The 20,980-nt window shown below is 40.3% G+C and overlaps 2 protein-coding genes across 2 annotated transcripts; both read right to left on the minus strand.

Moving 5' to 3' along the window:
* Nucleotides 1–673: 673 nt before the first annotated feature.
* On the minus strand, nt 674–12,772 carry npc1l1 (NPC1-like 1). The gene is made up of 21 exons (XM_051422185.1): nt 12,551–12,772; nt 10,987–11,148; nt 9,812–10,711; nt 9,412–9,705; nt 9,091–9,314; nt 8,894–8,994; nt 8,620–8,792; nt 8,392–8,520; nt 7,215–7,397; nt 7,009–7,123; nt 6,605–6,870; nt 6,352–6,441; nt 6,070–6,260; nt 4,344–4,471; nt 4,117–4,246; nt 3,975–4,030; nt 3,489–3,639; nt 3,176–3,407; nt 2,384–2,497; nt 2,098–2,260; nt 674–2,006 (listed from the first exon to the last, which is right to left on the minus strand). The coding sequence occupies exons 1-21, from the start codon at nt 12,590–12,592 to the stop codon at nt 1,783–1,785; spliced, it is 4,068 nt and encodes a 1,355-aa protein (XP_051278145.1). The 5' UTR covers nt 12,593–12,772; the 3' UTR covers nt 674–1,782.
* Nucleotides 12,773–19,240: 6,468 nt separating this feature from the next.
* Nucleotides 19,241–20,967, minus strand: LOC127375704 (non-POU domain-containing octamer-binding protein). Its single transcript, XM_051421863.1, has one exon. It carries the CDS (start codon nt 20,817–20,819, stop codon nt 19,524–19,526), a length of 1,296 nt encoding a protein of 431 aa, XP_051277823.1. The 5' UTR covers nt 20,820–20,967; the 3' UTR covers nt 19,241–19,523.
* Between the last annotated feature and the right edge of the window lie 13 nt (nt 20,968–20,980).

The following is a 20,980-nucleotide window of genomic DNA, read 5'->3' on the forward strand; positions in this document are numbered from 1 at the left end:
TTACTCCTGCAGTGGATGTAGGAATGTTGAATATTATTAAACACTCTTTATGAAGACAGATGCATAAACCTTCATATTTTTCAAGTTATATTGTCCTGCACTTATCTGCAGACAAGGGCAACAAATGTCACAGTCTTGCTTCTAGTATCCACAGTGTCCTGGTTTGGGGTTTCCTGCTTTCATTTAACTTTCAGAAGTTACAGAAACTCAGACGTTTTTCCATTATCACCTTTCTATGGAAGATATTTGCTGCCATGCCAGAAAAAGAAAAGCTGGATCAGTATCATATTGTAACATAAAAAAGCTTTTCTCTTGTTATAATGTGAAAAGCTTGTTTTAACAAAACTTTTCATGTTATAATGTGAAAACTTATATTCAGGGTTCGGAGGGTAAGTTTATAACTGTAATCAGATATATTTAATAATTACCTGTTAAAAAAAATAGTCGGTAAGCTAATACTAAGTTTCACAATATAAAACGAACGTAAATTGATGCTCAACTTTTTGCATTACTCTTGGAATACAAAAACAACCAAATTTGCAAGTAAAACCAAGAGAACAGAGCAAAGTCAATAAGATGTATTGATGCATGTGTATTCTATAAGATAATGTTCCTTTGAAAAGTTTGGAAACAAGACACGACACAACATTTTTAGCATACAAAATGTATCCTCTGTATTTAAAGAAAAATGTATTTATTTGAAAAATTGTAATCCTGCTAAAAAAAAAAAACGTTTACTAAATGTGACTGTAATCCGATTACATATGTTTTTCTGTAACTGTAGTGCAGTTACAGTTACCTTTTTTGTATCCTGATTGTGTAACTCAGTTACATGTAATCCATTACTCCCCAAACATGCTCACACTGTTATAATCTGTCTTGTTACAGCGTGATAAGTTTGTATGTTGTTATAACGTGAAAAACATCCTGCTATAAAAGCTTGTTTTTCACGTTACATGATACTGATCCATTTTCTTTGCGTGGCAACAATGTGGTGCCGTACGGCTCCGTAACAAGAAAAGAACCAGTAATTGCAATGTTTTATGAATTGTATGAAATTATATTTTAACACTGTATTCAACACAAAATTCTCACACAGGTTGAGACTCAGTATACTGAGAGTCTGTCTGAGATTCAGGGACAGGAAATGATGCTGATCACATACATTATTTAATATTATTATTATTAATTACATATGTAAGCTTTAAGTCATAGACATTTTTTTCAAGTTTTCTTTTGTGCCATAAATAACGTATGAAAAATGATGCCAAATGTTTTAACACATAATATATTTTCACTGATTGCACATTTGACAGCAATACTGCTATTGAAGAAACTATAAGATGAAATACCGGAGTGTAAGTTCCTTTAAATTACTAGTGCTAATGTGACATATTCACACGTACAAAATCATTACATTCAATTAAAAAAAAAAAAAACTACAAAATGACTCATTCAAGAGCATTTGTCGACTTCCTGTCCCGTCTAATAATTGTGAAGACAGATGTGTAGTTTTCCACATGTTGAGACGGGAAGGTTGACTCTCGTTGCATTCGCCCACTCTTGCTTTGCTCAGAAATATTGCACATCTGTGTGTTGCTGTCTTCAGTCCCACTGGTCCATTTCTGATTGAGGTACATAGTTAAGTTAATGATTTCCATACAGAGTCTGATACACGACTCCATGTTTGCTATCTCTGTCCTTTTTCTGTGTCCATCTTTGTTCAGTTTGTTACAGAGGTATTTACTCATCAGAGCTTGAAAACTGCTTTGCAATCAGCGCTCAGAAACGGTCAATTCTCTCCTCTTTCTTTTCCTGTTGGGTTTCTATAATTTTTGAAGGTCTGCTGTCATCTGTGGGGGCCGCGGGGTCCTGTTTGACCTCGTTGTCTTCAAAGCTCACGTTATCATATATTTGTTTTATAGTGTGTCTCATCTCCAGCTCCCGTCTGGCCTCTGCTTTGTCCTGCTGGAGCTTCAGCAGCACGCCTTTATTCACGCCAGGACCTGAGAAAAGGAAAACGTGAAGACGTGAAAAAACAATAGTTCTTCAAACCTTTTCATTGCGTACATAAACAAGCACCTATAAAGCACTTACCAAAGTAGCTGAGGAGCACAGGGAGGAATACGAGTCCGTGAACCAACCCCAAAAGTGTGATGATCAGGTTTAATCGGAAGAAGAAGATCTGGATGAGTTGAGCTTTGGCAAACGCCAGCACGAGGATGCCTGGCAGGTTGGTCATTGCAACACCAGCAAACACCTACAGGGTGCAAAATAAACATACTTAACTCAGACACATGTTATTGTATGTGGATATTTGGCACTTAAAGTGTTTATTTCCCTAGTTTTTTAACTCAACAATGTCTGCTCTGGATTGCCTTACCGCACTGCCCATGTTGGCTGTAGCCTCCATCGCTCTTTCTACATGTGTGGGCTTAATGCTGAGTGCAAAGGATCTCGTCATATGGGACACAAACTCCACCGAGATGCCCACCGCCTGCGAACAACACAGAGAAAGTAAGTGAGAAAAGTAAGAAATGACCACAGAAATGAATGACCTATTACTGTTTGCATATCAAAACATATCAAATGTAAGGCCATTTTAAATAAAGATGAAAGATAATGGTAACGATATGGATTATAAACATCTGCTTGAAGGACCAGTATGTAGGAATTAATGCCATCTAGCGGTGTAGTTACAGGTTGTAACTCCCTCATTCTAAGTTAACAAAAACTATATTCAGGTGATTAAAATAATATATTATATTATAATATAAATCTATCTAAACACTAATAAAAACATAGTTATGCATTTTAGATTCTATTTCTGCCAATAGATCCTCCTAAATGTTACACATTGGACCTTTAAAACAAAGTATTACACCACAGATTAATATCTTCAGGACATGGTAGAAATATTAAAGGAACATTTTAGCGATACAGTATTGCACTTGTTGTTGGGGGTTGCTGAGCTGGGGGACTCAAAATAGAGTAAAGATTAAGAAAGAATGGTCAAAATCCAAAAAGCAGAGGCTAAAATACTGTGATTTTTAGTCCCCAGTATGTGTTAAGCTCTAAAAACACTGCATCCTACATTTCCCATAATGCAACTCAATGGCACCTTCCATTAGGCAGGAGCCAGCCACTTTAACCCCCATCATAGGCATGTTCTCACCGTGACCAGATTGATGAGGGCCACCGCGTTGTAATGGATGCCCCATAGTGTCATGACACCGACGGTATCCACGACGATCATGATTATGGTCAGTAGGTTGAGCAGACCGGAGAGCAGATCCAAACCCAGCAACAGGCAGCACACCACGAAGGTCGGCAGCAGACACATGGAGATGTTGAAGAGTCCCTCCGGCACGATAGTCAGGTACTGCTCGTAAAACACGTTAGTCACCCTGGAAGAGAAATACTGGTCAGAAACCACAGACAGTGCAGATTTAATGGCCATGTGAAAAGAGAAAATAAAAAGTACATACGTGTAAGGAAACACTTCAAAGTCAGGCGAGGTGCCCTTTATTTTCCTCATGCCCAAGGTGATGTTGTGCGCCAGCTCTCTGGCCTTCAGCAGTGCAGCAGTGAAGTCCTGAGAGTTGGTTAAAGGTGTGTGATACGCCATGAACCGAGTGGCTGGGAGCAAAAAACAGAAAAAAAAAACATTCACTTAGAGCCAGAGGTGGGAAGTATTCAGCCAGACATGAAAACATGATTTGTGAAACCCCTGGGGGGGTCTTTTCCATGCATTTCTATTTTTCTATATCTTCATCGTCATAGATTAGTTGTAAACTTGGGCTAGTATTGACGTATGAGGGTGATTCAGCCATTATTATATAGAATTCTTGCCGTCACCATTAAAGTGTGGCAGCACAATATCATTAACTTCAGATCAGAAAATATACATAAAATAATCTTTCTTTTGTAAGATAAAATCTTTGACGACTTTCAGATAATTTGAGATGACCTACCTATAATTTCTCCAATCTCATTTCTCACCACAGCTTTGTCATAGGCTCCGAGACCACTGTTAAGAGAGACAAGCAGCGTTGAGAACGGTTGTTTTCATGTTGGGATGTTTTTTGTGTGCTCGTGTGCAGCAACGATACGCACCCTTTGGGGCAGGTCAGGTCAGGCCTGTTACCCAGAAAGTCCGGGAGGAAGCGGTAGAATTGTTCCTCAGTGGGCCTGAGGACACCGTTAGCAGGAGGACGCATACACTTGCGCAGACAGAGGAAAGAAGCTGTTGTGACAAGTGAGCAGAGTTGGGTGTTAATGTCTGTTCATATATGAGGAAATTCACAGTGAGGAATGTGTGTTTTCTCAGAGGTGATTCTCACCTTCGGTCGCAGGACAGAACTGTCCAACATTTGGACCAAAGGTGTACAGACGACAACATCTGGATCCAGGGTTCAGCCAGTCGATGAAGTCATCAACCCAGGAGTTAGCAGGGATGGCCAAGTAGGATCTACAGATCACATCATCAGTGGGTTAACGCGGGTTTCAAACTCAGATTGTCATCTTATCACAAGGCAACTTCAATGTTCAACAAGAAAGTATATTTCAACAACTAATATCATACTTAACAATAAAAATGCAAACAGCAGTTTCTATATATTTTTATGTATAGTCATTTTATATCATCTTTGTTCAGAGCCAAACTTCTGAATGCTCTCTTCTTATTTACTGTTAGCACACATTTGCTTAGTTTAAATTAAAACAGCTAGACAAAAATAATCTTGCAGCTGGATTATGTCATATTTTTGGACATCGTGTTGAGGGGCCGGAGGGAGGAACCTGAGTTAAAGGAATGCAGCAATACAAATGTCTGAGTTAAAACTGTTCTATAGTCTTCAATACACTGCGATGTAAATGTTTAAAAAAAGGCCACAAATATATAGTTTAATTTCCTTTAAAAGTCTTCACTGTAGTTTTTAGCAAATGTTACTCAAACAGTGCAATAGTGCTACTGAGTATTTACAGCAGCAGGGATGGTGTGTGTGGGATTGACTCAAAATAAATCGCCAAGTGTCAGCCGTCACTGAGTCAGTGTGTCTTTAATAGTTTTTGGACACAAAGCTTATTGGCAAAGAGAAATAAGCTAAATCCTTCTTCTACTACACAGTCAATACTTGTTCTTGTTGGGTTTGTTCTTTTCATGGGATTCACTGACAATATGAAAATATATAATAAGCCTAATGGAATGATTCGACCTCACGGGAAATGCACACTTATGTCTGTGCAATTATTACAAAGCTAGCATGGTTTATCATAAAGATTGAAAACAGGGGAACACAACTAGCTGTACAGACTTGAGACTCAATATTCTCATCAAGCAATGACAGCATGTTTGCCCAAAATGTCAAACTACTCTTTTAACTTTTGACCGTGATATTCAAATGGTTGAAGTTAATAGGATCTCCCAATTGAGCTCATTTCAGCATTTTAAACGAATACTCTTTCATTTTCATACAATACTGTAATTCTGCCAAATTCCCCTTTCGTGGCAAGAGCTTTGCTGTTTGCCAGTAAGCAACTGATAATGCTAACGATAAATAAGCCCCATAATCCTTCTTATCTCCAGGAAACAAAAGTGTGTTGTTAATGATCAGTGTCACCGTGATCGCTAGGTAATATAAACACGTGGATTCATTCATGCACGTTATGTTTGCTGGAGAACTTTACTACAAAAAAAGTTTTCTTCCTATTAATTAGCCCAAAATCAATGGTTTGAACAGACAACTTCAGTTTATTCATTTAAACAGTAATTATGGGGGATGTTTTGGGTGTTTGCTCTCTCTGCCTGGCACTAACAGATAGAGGCACCTTTTATCTGCTTAGTGGCGTTCACGTAACTGAGTTTATCATTAACTGATCTGATTGGCTGATGGCTAGTATGTAAGAGGTTGCTACTACGATATCAGCAGGTTCAAGGATATCTCAGTGAAAATGAATGATGTGAAGGACAAAGGCAGAAATCCATGCTTCGCAAGAGATTAAAGAATGTACAACCTGTATAAAAGCCAAGTTTTTTCCTGTCCAGATTATGAAAACAAAGAAACTCACAGCTCAGGGTGGTCGGTGGCGTACTGGATCTTCTGGGTCATTGAGAACTGATCACAGCCCACGCTGGAGCAGACTGCATTCATGCCCTCCACGGTGGCAAAGTCGTAGCCCCCTTTTGTTACAAAATAAACAGGGACTCCGACTTCAAAATATTTGTACAGGTACTTGAAATAGTCCAGCATGTAAGAGCCCTGCACCAAGAACAGAATAATCTTTGTAAGTTTACATTGAAAGAGGACTGCACAGGAATTAATAAGTATTTATATTGCAGCGCTTACTGACCTGAGGCATAGCCAGCTCCTGATCTAGACCCACAGTCACATTAAACATGAGGAATATGGATGCACAGAACATGAAGATGAAAACCAACATCTGAAAAGTACAGGACAGAATGCATTCAACAAATATCCAGTAAACGCCTCTGTGTGTGAAATTATGCATGGTTATGTACATTTTGCTACAGTTTATGTCATTATATCTCACATTAAAGGTGAGAATTTGTCTTATTTTATAGCTAAAGACTTTGTAGCTTTACCACTATGATCCTGGTGTAACGGTGCAGCAGGACAGGAGCGTAGTACTTCCTCATCAAGGGCAGCAGGAAGCCCTCGTTTGGCTTGTTGGGGCGCCTGGTTGACACTTTAACACAGCACAGCAGTTCACAGCGGTTGTTGTCTTGGCGCCGGGCGTCCAGGGACAGCAGCGCGACAAAGGCTGTCATCTGGAGGATGAAGTCCATGAGCACGGCCAGAGCAGCATACAGAGCAAAGGTCTTCACTGCTGGCATGGTGGACAGGGCCCCTTGGGTAGCAGAACAGACACAGGTAGAGATTAACGTATTGTATAGAAATGGATGGTCCCTTCTTAAACACTGTATGTGCACAGATTAGTCTCAACTCTTTAACCATGCCAGTAAAACCTGTTGCAACAAAAGAATACCTAGAAAGAAGCAGACAGACTCAGAGAGACTGCACAGGAGCATGCTGGGAGCCACGTTTCCGAGGACACGACCAATCTGCTCCTGTCTCGTCTCTCCAGGTTTCCGTACGTCTCTCTGCAAGAAAGGAAGAGTCGGGTAACATCACCGAAAATGGTATACAAAATCAGCAACGCTGTACATTCACGATGCAGACAAACATACACACCTGGTACTCCAGAACAAAGATGAAGATGTTGTCAGCTCCAACAGCGAGCACCAGGAAAGGCACGACCTGCAGGATGACCAGCGAGGAGGGGATGCCAATCCAGGAGTAGAAGCCCATGGAGGCCAGGACCGAACAGCCAACCACCAGGATCCCACCAAGACCCACCAGAAACTTGGAGTCCACCTACAGGACAAAGATAGGAATCCAGATGAACATTTAACTCATTGAACATTTACTGTAGCCAATATCTTCTGCTGTTTTCTGTATTGTATATCTTCATGGCCAATAAACCTACGTGCTTAGAGATACCACACAGCTGACGCAGCCATACTTCTGCAGTTTCTCCTTATCATATATGTGATAAGTACTGTTTCATTACTTTTTACTCGTATCGTATCCCAGGCACATGTTATGCTAACAGCTTTGTGAGGATGTACAATGTTACCAATGACAATGTTAACACACTGATATGCTTTAGCAGGAATAATGTTCACCATTTTAGTTTAGCATGGAAGCATGTCAGGGGACAGGATCAAAAATTAACAGCCACCAACCGTCAAAAATGCTAGTAAATAATTTGGAATCACAGCGTAGGGCCAAGTTTACATCGCTGTATAATGTGACCATCACTGTCCACCACACCTATCATGACTTCAGAGAATCAAATCAAAGCAGCTTACCACTATTTAGTGCTTTCTATGCAATTTCTGTTCTGTTTTTGCTGTAGGAAATTTCTGCATTACATGTTTTTAGAGACATGGCTGCGTATTCGCGGTGTTAAGCCATCAAAAAGAAAACATGAAAGTGAAGAGAAAAGTCATGGTGGTTGGCTTTTTGTGAGGTAGCTGAACGATGCAGGAGCCTCTACTAAAATACAGTATGAAGCTCGAAAGGTTTAGAAAGGCTCAACAACATGAGGTATTTGTTTGTAATCAGAACACATAATGCAGATATTGGATGGTAATTTTTCTCAGTTTACCTTCCACTGACAGATGAAAAAGTGAATTTTGGACCCTGTCAGGGCGAAGTGAGTAAGATTCAACCTCTGGAGAGCTGAATGAATAGCAATCCATTTAATATTTGTTGACCAAGTCTGGACCAAAGTGGTTGACTGACCCTGAGTAATGTGCTGGCGCTGCATTATAATAAAGGTAGACATTACTCTCTGAAGTCTTACCAGTATGCGTCTCCATGAAGAGTACTCCCCCAGTGCCACAGCAATGTAAACAAAGATTACAGCATAGCTTATCATGAAGATGGGGATATCCTCTGCTGTTGTCCGATTAATCTCATCTTCTAGAGACCTCTGTAGACAGATGGGGAGACGGCTTAAGAGTTAAAATAGTGAGAGGACAGAAAAAGAGGGGACAACACAATCCCTTGAAAAAGGCAGATTTTACTGTACCTCTGCCATGTACGCAAAGGTGAAGTTGCAGGCAGGGTTTTTCTGGTACTCCTGGACAATTTTAAGAAACTCTGTCTCCCACTGCATAGCCACTTTGAACTTGGTGCTGTTGCGGGCGTAGTTGTTGAGGGAGAAGGTCAGGATGAAAGCCTCAGCATTGGTGAAGTCATCATCTGGGGAAAAAAACAAGACGTGCAATGTTCAGCTGAGTCACCTTTTTGTGTTTATCGTATAGGTATTTCTTGTGTAAAAGATGTTGTGGAAAGTCACTCACTCTCATAGCCTCCCACAGCCAGAAAGGAGAAGACTGGAGCTCCGTAATCAGCCATGCAGCTCATTCCTAAATCGGTGATGTCTTTGAAGGACAGGGGAGAGCTTGAGAAGAGACGGAAGAAGAGAAGGGAAGGTTATGTTAAAGTTCTTTCAAATTAATCACTGTTTGATTTGATTTTCCTTTTGATGAATCCTTACTTGAGGCAGTAGATTAAGTGGTCTCTCCAGTCCACCTCTTTGGTCACACCCAACTCTGTCATGTTCACCTTAGCGTTAATGTTGTCCAGGCTGTTCTGGAAGTATTGTGGCAAGCTGTTGACTGCGCAGTCCGTCAGTGAGGGGTTGGATGGGTTCAACGGTGCGAAACACACATCCTTAAGACTTGCTGTGCGGTTCAGATCATCTGACCAGAACTCAATGTTCTAAAAATGTCAGAGAAGAAGCATCAGTGAGTCAAAATCTTATGCTGAGCTTTTGCAGACATTGTCATTAGTCAAACTTTGATTCTGGGCTCTTTACCTGTATCCGTGTCTGGAGCTGCAGCAGCTCAATGACGAGGTCTTTGGATACAAGCCCGCTAAAGTTCTGCGGGCCAAACAGCAAAGAGTTGTAAATGTGGCCTTTTCTGCCCGGCGCTGTCAAGATCAGCTGGTTCGTCCTGAAGAAGGGGTCAAAGTGTGAGTCGTGGAAGTCTTTCTCCTGACGGGCACGGCTGTTGGGAGCAGACCACAGCTCCACTGGGTCAGTGGTGAGCTCGATGGACTTGAGGCCAGCAGAGAAAACAGCCACGACTATAGCCGACAGCAGGAGCACCTTGAGGGAAGATAAAATATTAACAACTGAGACAACGTTTCTTTTCTTACAGCCACAGTGTGTTAATCTGTTTATAAAATGTTAGAAATACTTTGGGGAAACTTACCGTGAGTGGGTATGTAGCCATGAGGGTTCCCCAACGCTGAAACTGTAAGCTCAGGAAATCTTGAGCAACCAGGCTGTTCCTGTCAGCACATGTCACCTCTGATGGATCAATGTCCCGCTGAGTCACATCATTACTGTTCTGGTCTTTCCCTCTTCTCTTTCCTTTCTCCTCATCCTTTCTTTTCCGAGAAAAGCAAGCGACAGAAACGTATAAGAGGAAGGCCAATATCAGCAAACAGAGTAAGATAATAGAGATCACGAGGAAGCCATCAGTCCCCAGCAGCATGAAGGGGCTGGGGGGCTGTGGAGGAGGTGGCATCTTCGGGCACGACTCCTCGCAGTCCTGGCAAGAGCAGAACTGACCTCCGGATGGCGTGGTCTCGTTACACATCAGAGCACGTCCATTGTAGGGAATCACACCCTCTGGTAGTCCCTCAGTGTGTCCCTCCTTTATCAGCTGGAAGTCGATGTCCAGTGGAGCCAGGCCGTTACTGGAGTCTCCCTGGAAGTCATACCAGCGCTGGGGGTTGCAGAGCTTGGCGCCATACCGGCCACACATGGTGCCGATGGCGAAGCCCCCTGTGGCTGGGATCCTAACGTTTTTACAAGACTGGAAGGAGGCCTCTGCGAAGGTGGTGCTGAGGAATGCCTGGTAACCTACGACAGCCAACTTCGTCTTGCCCTGGCTGGTGACGTTCATGACCTGTGTGACATTTATGGTCTGGCTCTGGTTGGGGCTGCAGGTGGTGATGCAGTGAAGGTGGGCAAAGTTCTCAGCGCAGGAAGGGCAGCGGATCAGCACGGCCTTGGAAAGGGTCAGGCTCCTTTCTAGAGATGACAGCTGCTTAATGGAGCAGCAGGCGTACGTGTTGTTCTCTCCTTTGTCCAACATGGGACACACCTGAAGCAAGAACAGGCGCTGTTTTTATAAACTGACACACAAAAACACAAGCAAATAGACCTTTTTCACAGCATTTTGACATAAAATAGTAGGGTAAACTCAGGTGTTACCAATGTCAGACAGAGTCAGAGAGCTGCTATTGCCTTTATTCTACTATTTCATGTCAAAATGGCTGCTGTGAAAAATGTCTGTACTCTTTATTCTTAAGAATAAACAAAGAAGCATTAAGCTTTATCCCAATTAATGCTTCACTTAAACACTCTTAAACACTTCACCTCTTTGAGTCTCCTGTAGTGTTCTCCTGTGAGATGACGGGCGCGACTGTAGTCGAAACAGGGGACGATAGCAGGAATGAAGGTGTCATTCAGCAACGGGTTAAGACCACACTCCTGAAAGAAAGTGCAGAAGCCTGGCTCGTGTTGGGCCTCTGACAGCACCTGCATGAAGACAGAATTGTAGTTGAAACCACATTAGGTTAGGTGTACTATAAGTGTACACTTTTAGAAAAGAGGAAGAGACATTTTAATGCAGTTTCTACTCACAACTTGAAGACACTACGACTCTCTATACGTTATATTTTGTCATTTTGATTACCATAAATAACAAGCAGCAAATAGCAGAATGATTGGATTGGATGTTCAGTACATTTTTGTAATAATTTTTCTATAGACATTATATCACAGTATTAACTCATAAAACAGTTTCATAATGGCTTAATTACTGCACTGTGTCCTGCTCTGTCTGCACTTAATGCCTCCTTGCAAGTTACAAGACAATAAAATGGAAAATGTGCAAATTGTTGCATATGTTCAGTTCAAGGTTGATTACAACCACAATCTAAAATTAATTAAAATAATTAACTATATTACTATATAAGTAGACCTTCCCTGGCCATTTTTAAAAGCTTTCTAAAGCCCTGTGTTGTTGTTTTAATGTTAGCATAACTAATTTTAATTTCTATGATTGAATTTTCTTTCACTTCTTTATGAAAGTATTTTGTTCTAGTGTGATCTATAATTAACATTAACTCAAACTTAGTTAAAACAATGTAGACTCCTGGATCATGTACTTTTTTTATTTTGAAGGTATGACTAGGGCTGATTTACTTTACTAATTTACTTTAGATTCTCTTATTTTCACACTGGACCCAGCAACTTTAAATTTTAACCTAGAAAGCAGACGTTAGTTTAGATGAAACTCACAAAATATGTTAAACACTAAAGAATGTAACTTTTAAAATGTCCTCTTTTAAAGTTTACAAACAGTTTACATCAGATTACTTGATAAATAATATAATATAAATATAATTTTAAATGCCTAAATGAACACAAATCAACATTTGTTTTTATTTAGGCATTTTACATCTTCCATATGGTTGAACTTTGAACCACAGAAGATTAATCTGACATTTATCTGTGATTTACTGGGAATTTCCTGCCTGCATAAACACTTCTCTAACCCTGTGACGAAGCAAATTTTTTTCTCTGACTGATTTATGGCGCTTTTTACTGCCCACACAAATTCAACATTGATCCTTCTGATTTCACTAATATTTGCATGTGTAATTGCAGTTTAATTACAACATTATCCTTATACTTGTAAGTGATTACATGGATTTTGTATTTAAGTTTCAAAAGCAATTGCATGTATTCTTCTACTGTTCAATCCTGGGCACAGATCATATCCCTAGTAAAGAGCTATAAAGTTTTTAGTACTTCAGGGTAAATCAATGTGAGGTTTTCATGCTGTTGACAAAAAAAAAAGTTTATATTCTAGTACAGCATTAAAAAACTATCAGCTACAGGTTCCTTAAAACAAAGAAAAACTAGACCAACTTACCACACAAGCCAAAAAAGTGATCAGGGCTGCGACACGGACCATTATTCCTGAGAGTGTGTGAGCAACAGGAGAGTCGGGGTCTTCAGGTACAGTCAAATGGAGTGTATAATAATCACTGCCGCCCTATTGGAAGATACATTAGACAAAGAAAGACAGTGAGAGGTGCTCTGTGGCGTGCCAGTTGTCCTCTCCTATCGTCTGTCTGTCTGACTAACAGTGTTAGGGGTTGGGGAGGGAGAAACTTCATGTCCAACGTCACCCACTCTTGTGATGTCAGTATTCTTATCTGGTGTGATGTGTCGGCTGGCCAATCACAGCCGCGGATGATCAATTTCTCTGTCTGATAATTAACACGAGGACAATTTCGATAGGGTTGCTGAGGAGATCCAAAGCAGCTGGGAGAGAAACTGCAGGAGAATCCAAAATAACAAACCGCACCCAGTCCTTCACCTGAGTCATACTGAGTCTTGTAACTGAAGCTCTGCAACTTTTTTTTATTGACAATATATATAATCATAAAGACATTGGTTGACCTGAATCAACTCAATCTATATAGGATATGGCATACAGGATTTCTTTTATTGTTGTTAAGGCTGTGCATGCCACAAAAATTCAAAGTACAGCACACTACGCCTCAACATGACCTTTAGACCATCAGCTGTGTCCAGAGTATCTGATCTACGGTGCAGAAAGCGTGCTATAATGTCCTTGACACAACAAAATGTTTCTTTAGTCAGTTTAATAAGTCATATATCAAACCCAGTGTCAGGCCTGAAGACTTCAGCAGGCTGCCATGCCGAGACAACATGACTAATCACTTCCTAGATGGCATCCTTCAATCCAAGCTCAGTTTTGTAATTAATGGCGTTATCACATGTCAAGGTCACGGCTGAGATAAAACTGTCAAATCGGCGCTATCAGGGCGAAGGTGTGCATGCATTTCTATTTGTGATAAACAGAGATGGTTAAAAAGACAAGAAGAAATGGGGCAGATATGGTGATGTTCTTTGTTCTTTGCTGATAAGTCACGACAACCTGTTGAATTTTGTAACTCGGCCAGCGCACCAAAAACTGCCACAAGGTAAAATCAAGTGATTTATCAGCATTAGAATCTGTTGATCTAAAATTATCAAGTTACATTCACCTGAAAAGTAGCTACCTTGCTCTATTTACGGTGTTTGACGTTGATCTTCTGTGAATAAATACACTTCTATTCTTATTTATCTCATAACTAATTTATTCCTGGTCTGTTTAATCGTCTTTGTATAACTTTGAGAGGTACAGAGTGCTCATTTTTACCACATATGCAAGGGACTCTGCCCATTCATAGATTTTATTTTTTACAGTAAAACAATCAATAAGCATCTGTATGTAAATAGAAAAATACAAAGGATGGATGTGAATATGTGCTGCTATATTTTGGACTTAATGGCTTGACCACAAAGCTCACATATACTCAGTAACTATTGTTTTTGTACAAAAACACATTTTTATGAAGAACTATTAAATAATCCCCAACATATTCACAAATAAAATGTAATATTTATGTGAAGTTATATAAAATCTGCACCCAGAGCTTTAATTTTTTTTTTGCAAACACTTTTGACATTAGACACCTCAGATGCACAAGGCAACAGGTAATGTAAAACAACACACACATGTTGCTGGATAATTCTGTTAAGAAAACAAGGTACTAAATGCGTTTTTGTTTTTGCAATTCCAGCATACAGTATAACCATTTATACAGCTTTTTAAACCGAGCACCATCATTCAGAGTCACTCATCAGTTGTTCTTTGAAGAGAGGACACAAACAAATGTGTAAAAATGTACGAGGGAAAGCTTTTTATATAGAACTGCTCACCTGAAATTAAACACACGAGCAGAAACACCTGATTAATGCGTAACATCCCTAAACAAGAATTGTTATGGCAATTAATCAATAATTGTTTTCTTGTAACATTTTAAAGATAACTTTTCACAAAGGTAGTATTTATACTATAAACATGCTTCCTTTATATTTATCTTAATAATGTTAGATTTCTGTTGAGACTGCAGAAATATTAGTTAATGCTAGGGTCATTTTTATTGTTCTGTTACATGTGATGTTGTATCTGAATGTATTCTATGTGCTTCCTGTTGTTCTTGAAATCAAAGTGGATTGAGAATGAAAACAAATCAACAAGTATAATTTGATAAACACTTGCTGAATTATTTCAACATAAATTGTTGCATAACAGCAGCTACCAAGTGTTTCAAATGGGGAGCAAAGGAGGTTAATGCTGTGAGCCTTAAATAAATGAACAATGGATGAAAGTTTTTATACTTACTCAAGTCCTGAAGTACTGTCTTCTTTTTTATGCTAAATTGTTAGAATATGGTTTTAAATGGAAATAATATATGAGTATGTATATATATATAGTAAATGAGTTCATAAAATATGTTTTTTCTTTGTTTTTCAGTGTGTGTTTTATGTGTTTTTTTTAGGTTTGTAGCACCCACTGTTTATTATTTATTTGTTAGTAAAAATGTATTTCTTTTTTATTGCAATGCATATTTGTGTGTCATAGTTTATACTGATATGGGCACAGGAAACAGAAACATGCTCAAGTAGGGGAGACCGGGGCTTGTTGTCACACTTTGTACACTCATGTATTTCTTGGAATCAATACATCATATAAAACATAAATGCGTACCAGATGAAAGACCAAAATCTCAGGTATATATTTTGTGTTCATGTCATTTTCATATCTTGTGTCAGTGCAGAGTTATAAGCAATCAAATAGAGAGTGTGAACATGTGACATGTTGCCCCACCATCGGGTAAGTTGTCTCACTACATGGGGTAAGATGTCACACTGGATTTTGCAACTAATAAAACAAGGAAAAAATTATTGTTGTTGTTCTTTTTTACTTGAAATTGAACATTGAAAAATGTTTATCATTGAGCTTGAAAAAGCCATTGAACAAACGTTAACATAAAATATTATGCAACATGCACTGGATTAAAGTCCTTAGGAACTGCTGGCACGTAGGCTATGGCTCTCAGACTCAAATGCCAAAATTCCAGATTGAATTGAATTAGAAAAAAAGAAAGTATTGGTTCATTATCAAACTTAAACCAGTCCTACAATGTGGACATAGTTCCAACAACAACTGGAAGATCCATTCATAAAGACTCAAACAAAATCTGACAAACAAATGTCCTCACTAGTCAGACTCATCATCCGCATCGCAGTTCTGGCATACGTAGACAGATCTGCCAGAGGTGCATTCTTCATGGGCCCATCCTTTGCATAATATTGTATTATATTATATATTACATTATTGTTATATTGCATTATATTATTATAATAGTGCATAATATAATAATGCACAATAATAATAGTGTTAAAAAATTGCAAGTCAATATATGCAGTGCATTTTCATCAAAATATGTGTGTGACAACAAACCCCAGAATGACTGAGACATGTTGCCCCAAACTACCATGTTTGTTAACACTAGCTCTATCTTAAAGTTATCTTAAAACAGAACAATGACTGAGGTATGACAGGATGCCTTAATCTCTCCTCTAACAAGTCCACATGTATCACTGTTAGGATTTTTATCTGAACGAAGCTTATTTTGAAATATATAAAGTTGATTTTTTACTTTGGGTTGTGGTTACTTGGTGCTCATCTCAGCTCACAATGTGCTCTCCTCTTCTCAGACAGGACATGACACCTGACCATGTAAAGGAAGAAAACTAGTATTCCACTTTTTAGTTGCGCCCCTTGGTGGAGAAGATAATTGCAATGTGACAACTTACCCGTGTGACAACAAGCCCCGGTCTCCCCTACATGCACTGATACAGCTTAGCATTTTCTTTATATCAAATTGCATAAAGGATGAACCAAAATTTTATAAAAATTTGCTTCCATGGTAACATGCAAATGAAAAAGATTCAAACCTAAGATCTAATAGTATATAAATTATAGGCCTACCACTTTTACAAGTAAAAATTAAAGTTACAAACACTGCAACACTGCATTGTCTGATCTATTTAAACTGACATGTATCATGTTTATATAATCATGCGTGTTTCAAATATTTTATGCATATCTAATTAATCATGTACAGAATGTTAAAATGAGGAATAATTGGTGACAAACTAAACTACTAAAATATTTGTGCTTTTCTTGGGTTTAAAAGTTTCCATTTCATGATATAAACAGAAAAATCTTATACAGAGAGAGCTGCAGAAAACCTCTTGCCATCTCTCCTCCAAGGCACAGAGTGTTGAAAAAGACCTTGCAGATCTCACCTCCAGATTACACACACTTTCCCCTCTTTATGATGGAGTCCTTATCAGTCATTATTTATGGTCTTACTGTGCCGCCTGGCTGGTGGAAAGAGCTGATTATCTTAGCTTTCTGGACTCCGATACAGGTTAAGGGTAGTTTCCTCAGAAAGTTCTTGGCTATCAGCTGAGAGGATTATAAAAGCTTTGCATGATGGAGATAGGAGGTTCCTCAAATATAGCTGCAATCACCATCAGATTCTCTCTGGATGTTTTAGCAGGTTTAATCCTCTAATATATCACTGTCACGTCCCTGACTTTAATCTTTAAGATGGTTTGTACTCAGTGGTTGTTCGACCAAAGTGACACTAAATCAGACTCATGAAACTGCTGATCCTCCTCCACAACAACACTGAGTCTGGCACATGCACGACTTATGCAAGCCTGAACAGTTTCAGTCCTTGTTTACCAACCATACTTTCTCTGCACCGTGTTTCTGTTTGGGTTTCATCCGGAGTTTGAGGGGTTTCTTCATGAAACTCAAACACTGTACGGAGCATATTACAGACTGCTGAAACGGTACTGGAATCAGCTCTAGAAACTGAAATAGAAAACATTTAATACTTGTGTTTTAAACAGCTGAGATTGATTAACTTTGACCTTTAACCTTTGGGCAAACTGAGCAATTCACAGAGCTGAATATGAAAAACGTACTTGATTGATAGCTGACATGAAAGTGTAATTTCTCTGGTGTATAAGATTAATCCTTCTTGCTTATTAAATATTGATATTAGTGTTACTGCTGTTGCTGTTATTGTTGTATATTATAATATTAATTTCCCATCACTTTTAATCTAGTGATACTATTTTTTGTATGTTGATTCTGTGTTTTTTAAAAGTGTGAACTTTTAACTTTAGGGTTTCAGCCTCTCCTTGCACTTCATACTATTTTTATGTATTTTTAAACCTGCACAAACATTAAAAAAAAAAACCTCCTACTGTCGACTTAAAATAGAAAACCCTTGTCTTTTCCCTTTGTCACATTCGTCGGTGCTTACAGTGACATTTTGAGGACACTCTGTTCATATATGCTGTGGCTGTTGTCACTGTGTAGGTATGCAGGTGTCACAACCCTCAGTGTCACTTCAGACTGGGCTCCATTCCTCACTCACTGCTCACCGACTCTCCCAGGCTCCTCTCTGGCTGGATGCTGGATGACTCATGAGACGTCCAGTCGGGTGGATAGTCGACTTGTCGAGGAAGCCAATAAAAAAAAAATAAACTGAGCATTACAGACGTTTTTAACAACACACACTTTGTGTTGCTATGGCAGGGAAAGCACAGGTGTAATTTATAACTATTGATTATGGCTCTGTTCCACTGGGTATCAGTAAGCAGTAAGGAAAGGCCCTTTTAGTTTCTCCATCTCGAGACTGAAGGAGACTTTCTCTATTCGGGCAGCTCCACTTTGGAGCAGCCATGTTTCTGGCACACAACGTTAATCTTTTAATCTCTTCGTATCTGATTTTTGTTGTCTGTTTACCTCATATATTGCCTTTAATTGTATTCAATGCTGCTGTTTTTGGGCGTGTAAGTAAAGCACTTTGTACTCGTTGCTTTAAAAAACAGTGGTACATCTTCATGTATGGAGCTATTGTTAATATAAGTAACACCTGTGCTTTTCCTACCATTAAATGTTATAATATGATATAAATGAGACATCAAGTGACACAGCAGTAGAAACACCCTAACCCAATAAACAATAAAAGAAAATAATAACCTCTCATAATCTCAACACTACTATCAACACAGGCTTGTTAACTTTCTCTATTCACACTGATCAATTAACTCTATTAGCTGCAGCTACAGTTTGTTAGTCTGAGCTGCTTTATCGTGACTTTTCGCACCATATTCTCCCCCGACTCACTGGACGTTACGCAGCCTTTGAACTGTGTTTCAGGTCATTGATTCATCAGCTGCCACAGTGTTCATTAAATCAATACTCTGGCAGCAGTGATTACTCACTGAAACCGGGACCCAGATAGTGACACGCCCCATGTGTGCATCATGATGTCAATAAAAACCCTGTCTTGATTTTAGAGCTGCACAATATGCAGAAGCTGTCATTTTGTAAAAGGTAATAGTTGTTTGTTTGTTTTTTTTTTAGCTACGAACTGCAAAAAAAAAGTCACATCTTCGTGATTTTAATTGTTTTTTCAGTGAAAATTTAAATTTCTGATGCCAAAATTATAATTCATGTAAGTAATAGTGCATCAAATCACAATGGTGATATGATGTTTTTACCATAACGTCAGTATTGTGAATAAAAACTGAACATGCTGAGGCGGAGATACATTTTCCTGCTTTTGGAAAAAGACACTGAGAAATCTTAAAATGTGAAACAAAAAAAAAATTCTTTAGGGAATCATGAATTTATTCCAGAAAAGTCAACATACCCAGGACAAAAACATCTTCTATCCCTATGAAAAATACATTAAAGTTGAAAAATAAAGTAAAACACATGGCTCATTTGAAGAGTTATGACATTTTAGTACTAAAAAAATATAACTCAAAAGTAAAAAAAAAAAAACATGCAACAGTTTTTTAAAGTTCACTACCTGAACTTTAAAACACAGTGAGTATGAAAAAAAGAGGAGGGAGAGAGAGAGAGAAAAAAAAAAAAAAAGACGTGTGATTCAAAATCTGCGTTGCTTGTTAGGTCCATAGTCTCCGGGCCCTGGGAGGCCCCTGGGGAAGCCACCCTGGCCTCCTCCGGGCATATTGTTGTTCCCTGGCCCCGGCATCATCGGAGCGTTCTCGGCAGCCATACCGGGAGTACCGGCAGCACCAGAACTGCCGCCCAGCGAGTTCCTGTTCATGGGCATCCCGTGGTTGCCCATGTGCATCCTCATGTCTTGCTCCCTGTTTTCAGGGAAGTTGCCCCTGAAGCCCTCCTGCTGCCGCTTCAACATCTCCTCGTTGCGGAGCCTCATCTCCTCCTGCCGGATCTCGGCCTGTTTCCTCTTCTGCACCTCCTGACTGTGGAGCTCCTCCATCCTCCGCAGCTCCTCCTGCCGCCTCAGCAGGTCCTGCCTCATCAGCATCACCTGGTGCTCGTGCCTGGCCGCCTCCATCTCGGCCTCCAGCTTCTCCTGGGCCTCCTTCATGTTGCGGTCCACCATCTCGTACTGCTGCTTCTCCATCTCCATCAGGGCCTTCCAGCGCATGGCGTACTCGTACTCGAAGGAGCCCGGCTGAGCGAACCGCGGCGGCTGCTCACGCTCTTTGTGATACTGCTGGTTTTTGTTGATGAGCTTCTCCGACAGTCCCTCCTCTTCGTCATACTGTTCCATGGGCTCCACAGTGATGGGTCGAGGGAAGGCTGTGAGAAGATAGGCGCCGTCACCACACTTATCCAAAGCCTTCCTCGCAGCCGGCTTTGAGGTGTACTCCACTATCCCCTTCCCCGTGGGCCTCCCTCGGTCATCCACTATGACCACAGCTCTTTCAATCTGCCCGAACACGGCGAAGGCCTCCTCCAGGAGCTCGTTGGACACAAAGTCTGGCAGGTTTTTCACAGTCAAAGCGGCGCCGTGAGTCGCAAACCTCACCCGTATGGGCCTGCCTCTGAAGGGAGTATCATCCAGCTCGGCTCGGGCGATCTCTGCTATGATCCGGGTCTCCAGCCGGATGAAGCCGAAGCCCCTCTCCTTGTTGATGAAGATCTCATTGGCCTTGCCGTACTTGGCGAACAGCTTCTCGAGGTCCTCCTCGGTCACTCCGGTCGGGAGGTTCCCCACAAACAGCCTGCTGCGCTGGGTGAAGGTTTTCTCCCCGGGCTTCCTGAAGCTCTGCAGGTCCAGGGTTAAGGCCTCATTGGGGTTGGTCTGCTCGCCGGGCTCGGGCTGCTGCCCATTGGTGTTCGTCCCTCCCTTCTTCTGCTCTCCACGGTTCGGGCCGTGGTTCTGCTGGGCGGCTCGGTTTCCTTGCATCTTTTTTTTTTTTTTTTTTTTTTTTATTAAAAGGCCGAGTCGACGAGTCGCTCGATGGAAGAGACTCTGAGTCCGAGAGGACAGTGGCGCACAAAGAGCTGCGAAAATGGCGAAGCTGCGTGCTGCCGCGACGCTATTGTGACCTCAACTCGGCGCGACTT

This window comes from Dicentrarchus labrax, unplaced genomic scaffold (genome assembly GCF_905237075.1).
Source record: "Dicentrarchus labrax unplaced genomic scaffold, dlabrax2021, whole genome shotgun sequence".
Taxonomy (NCBI): domain Eukaryota; kingdom Metazoa; phylum Chordata; class Actinopteri; family Moronidae; genus Dicentrarchus; species Dicentrarchus labrax.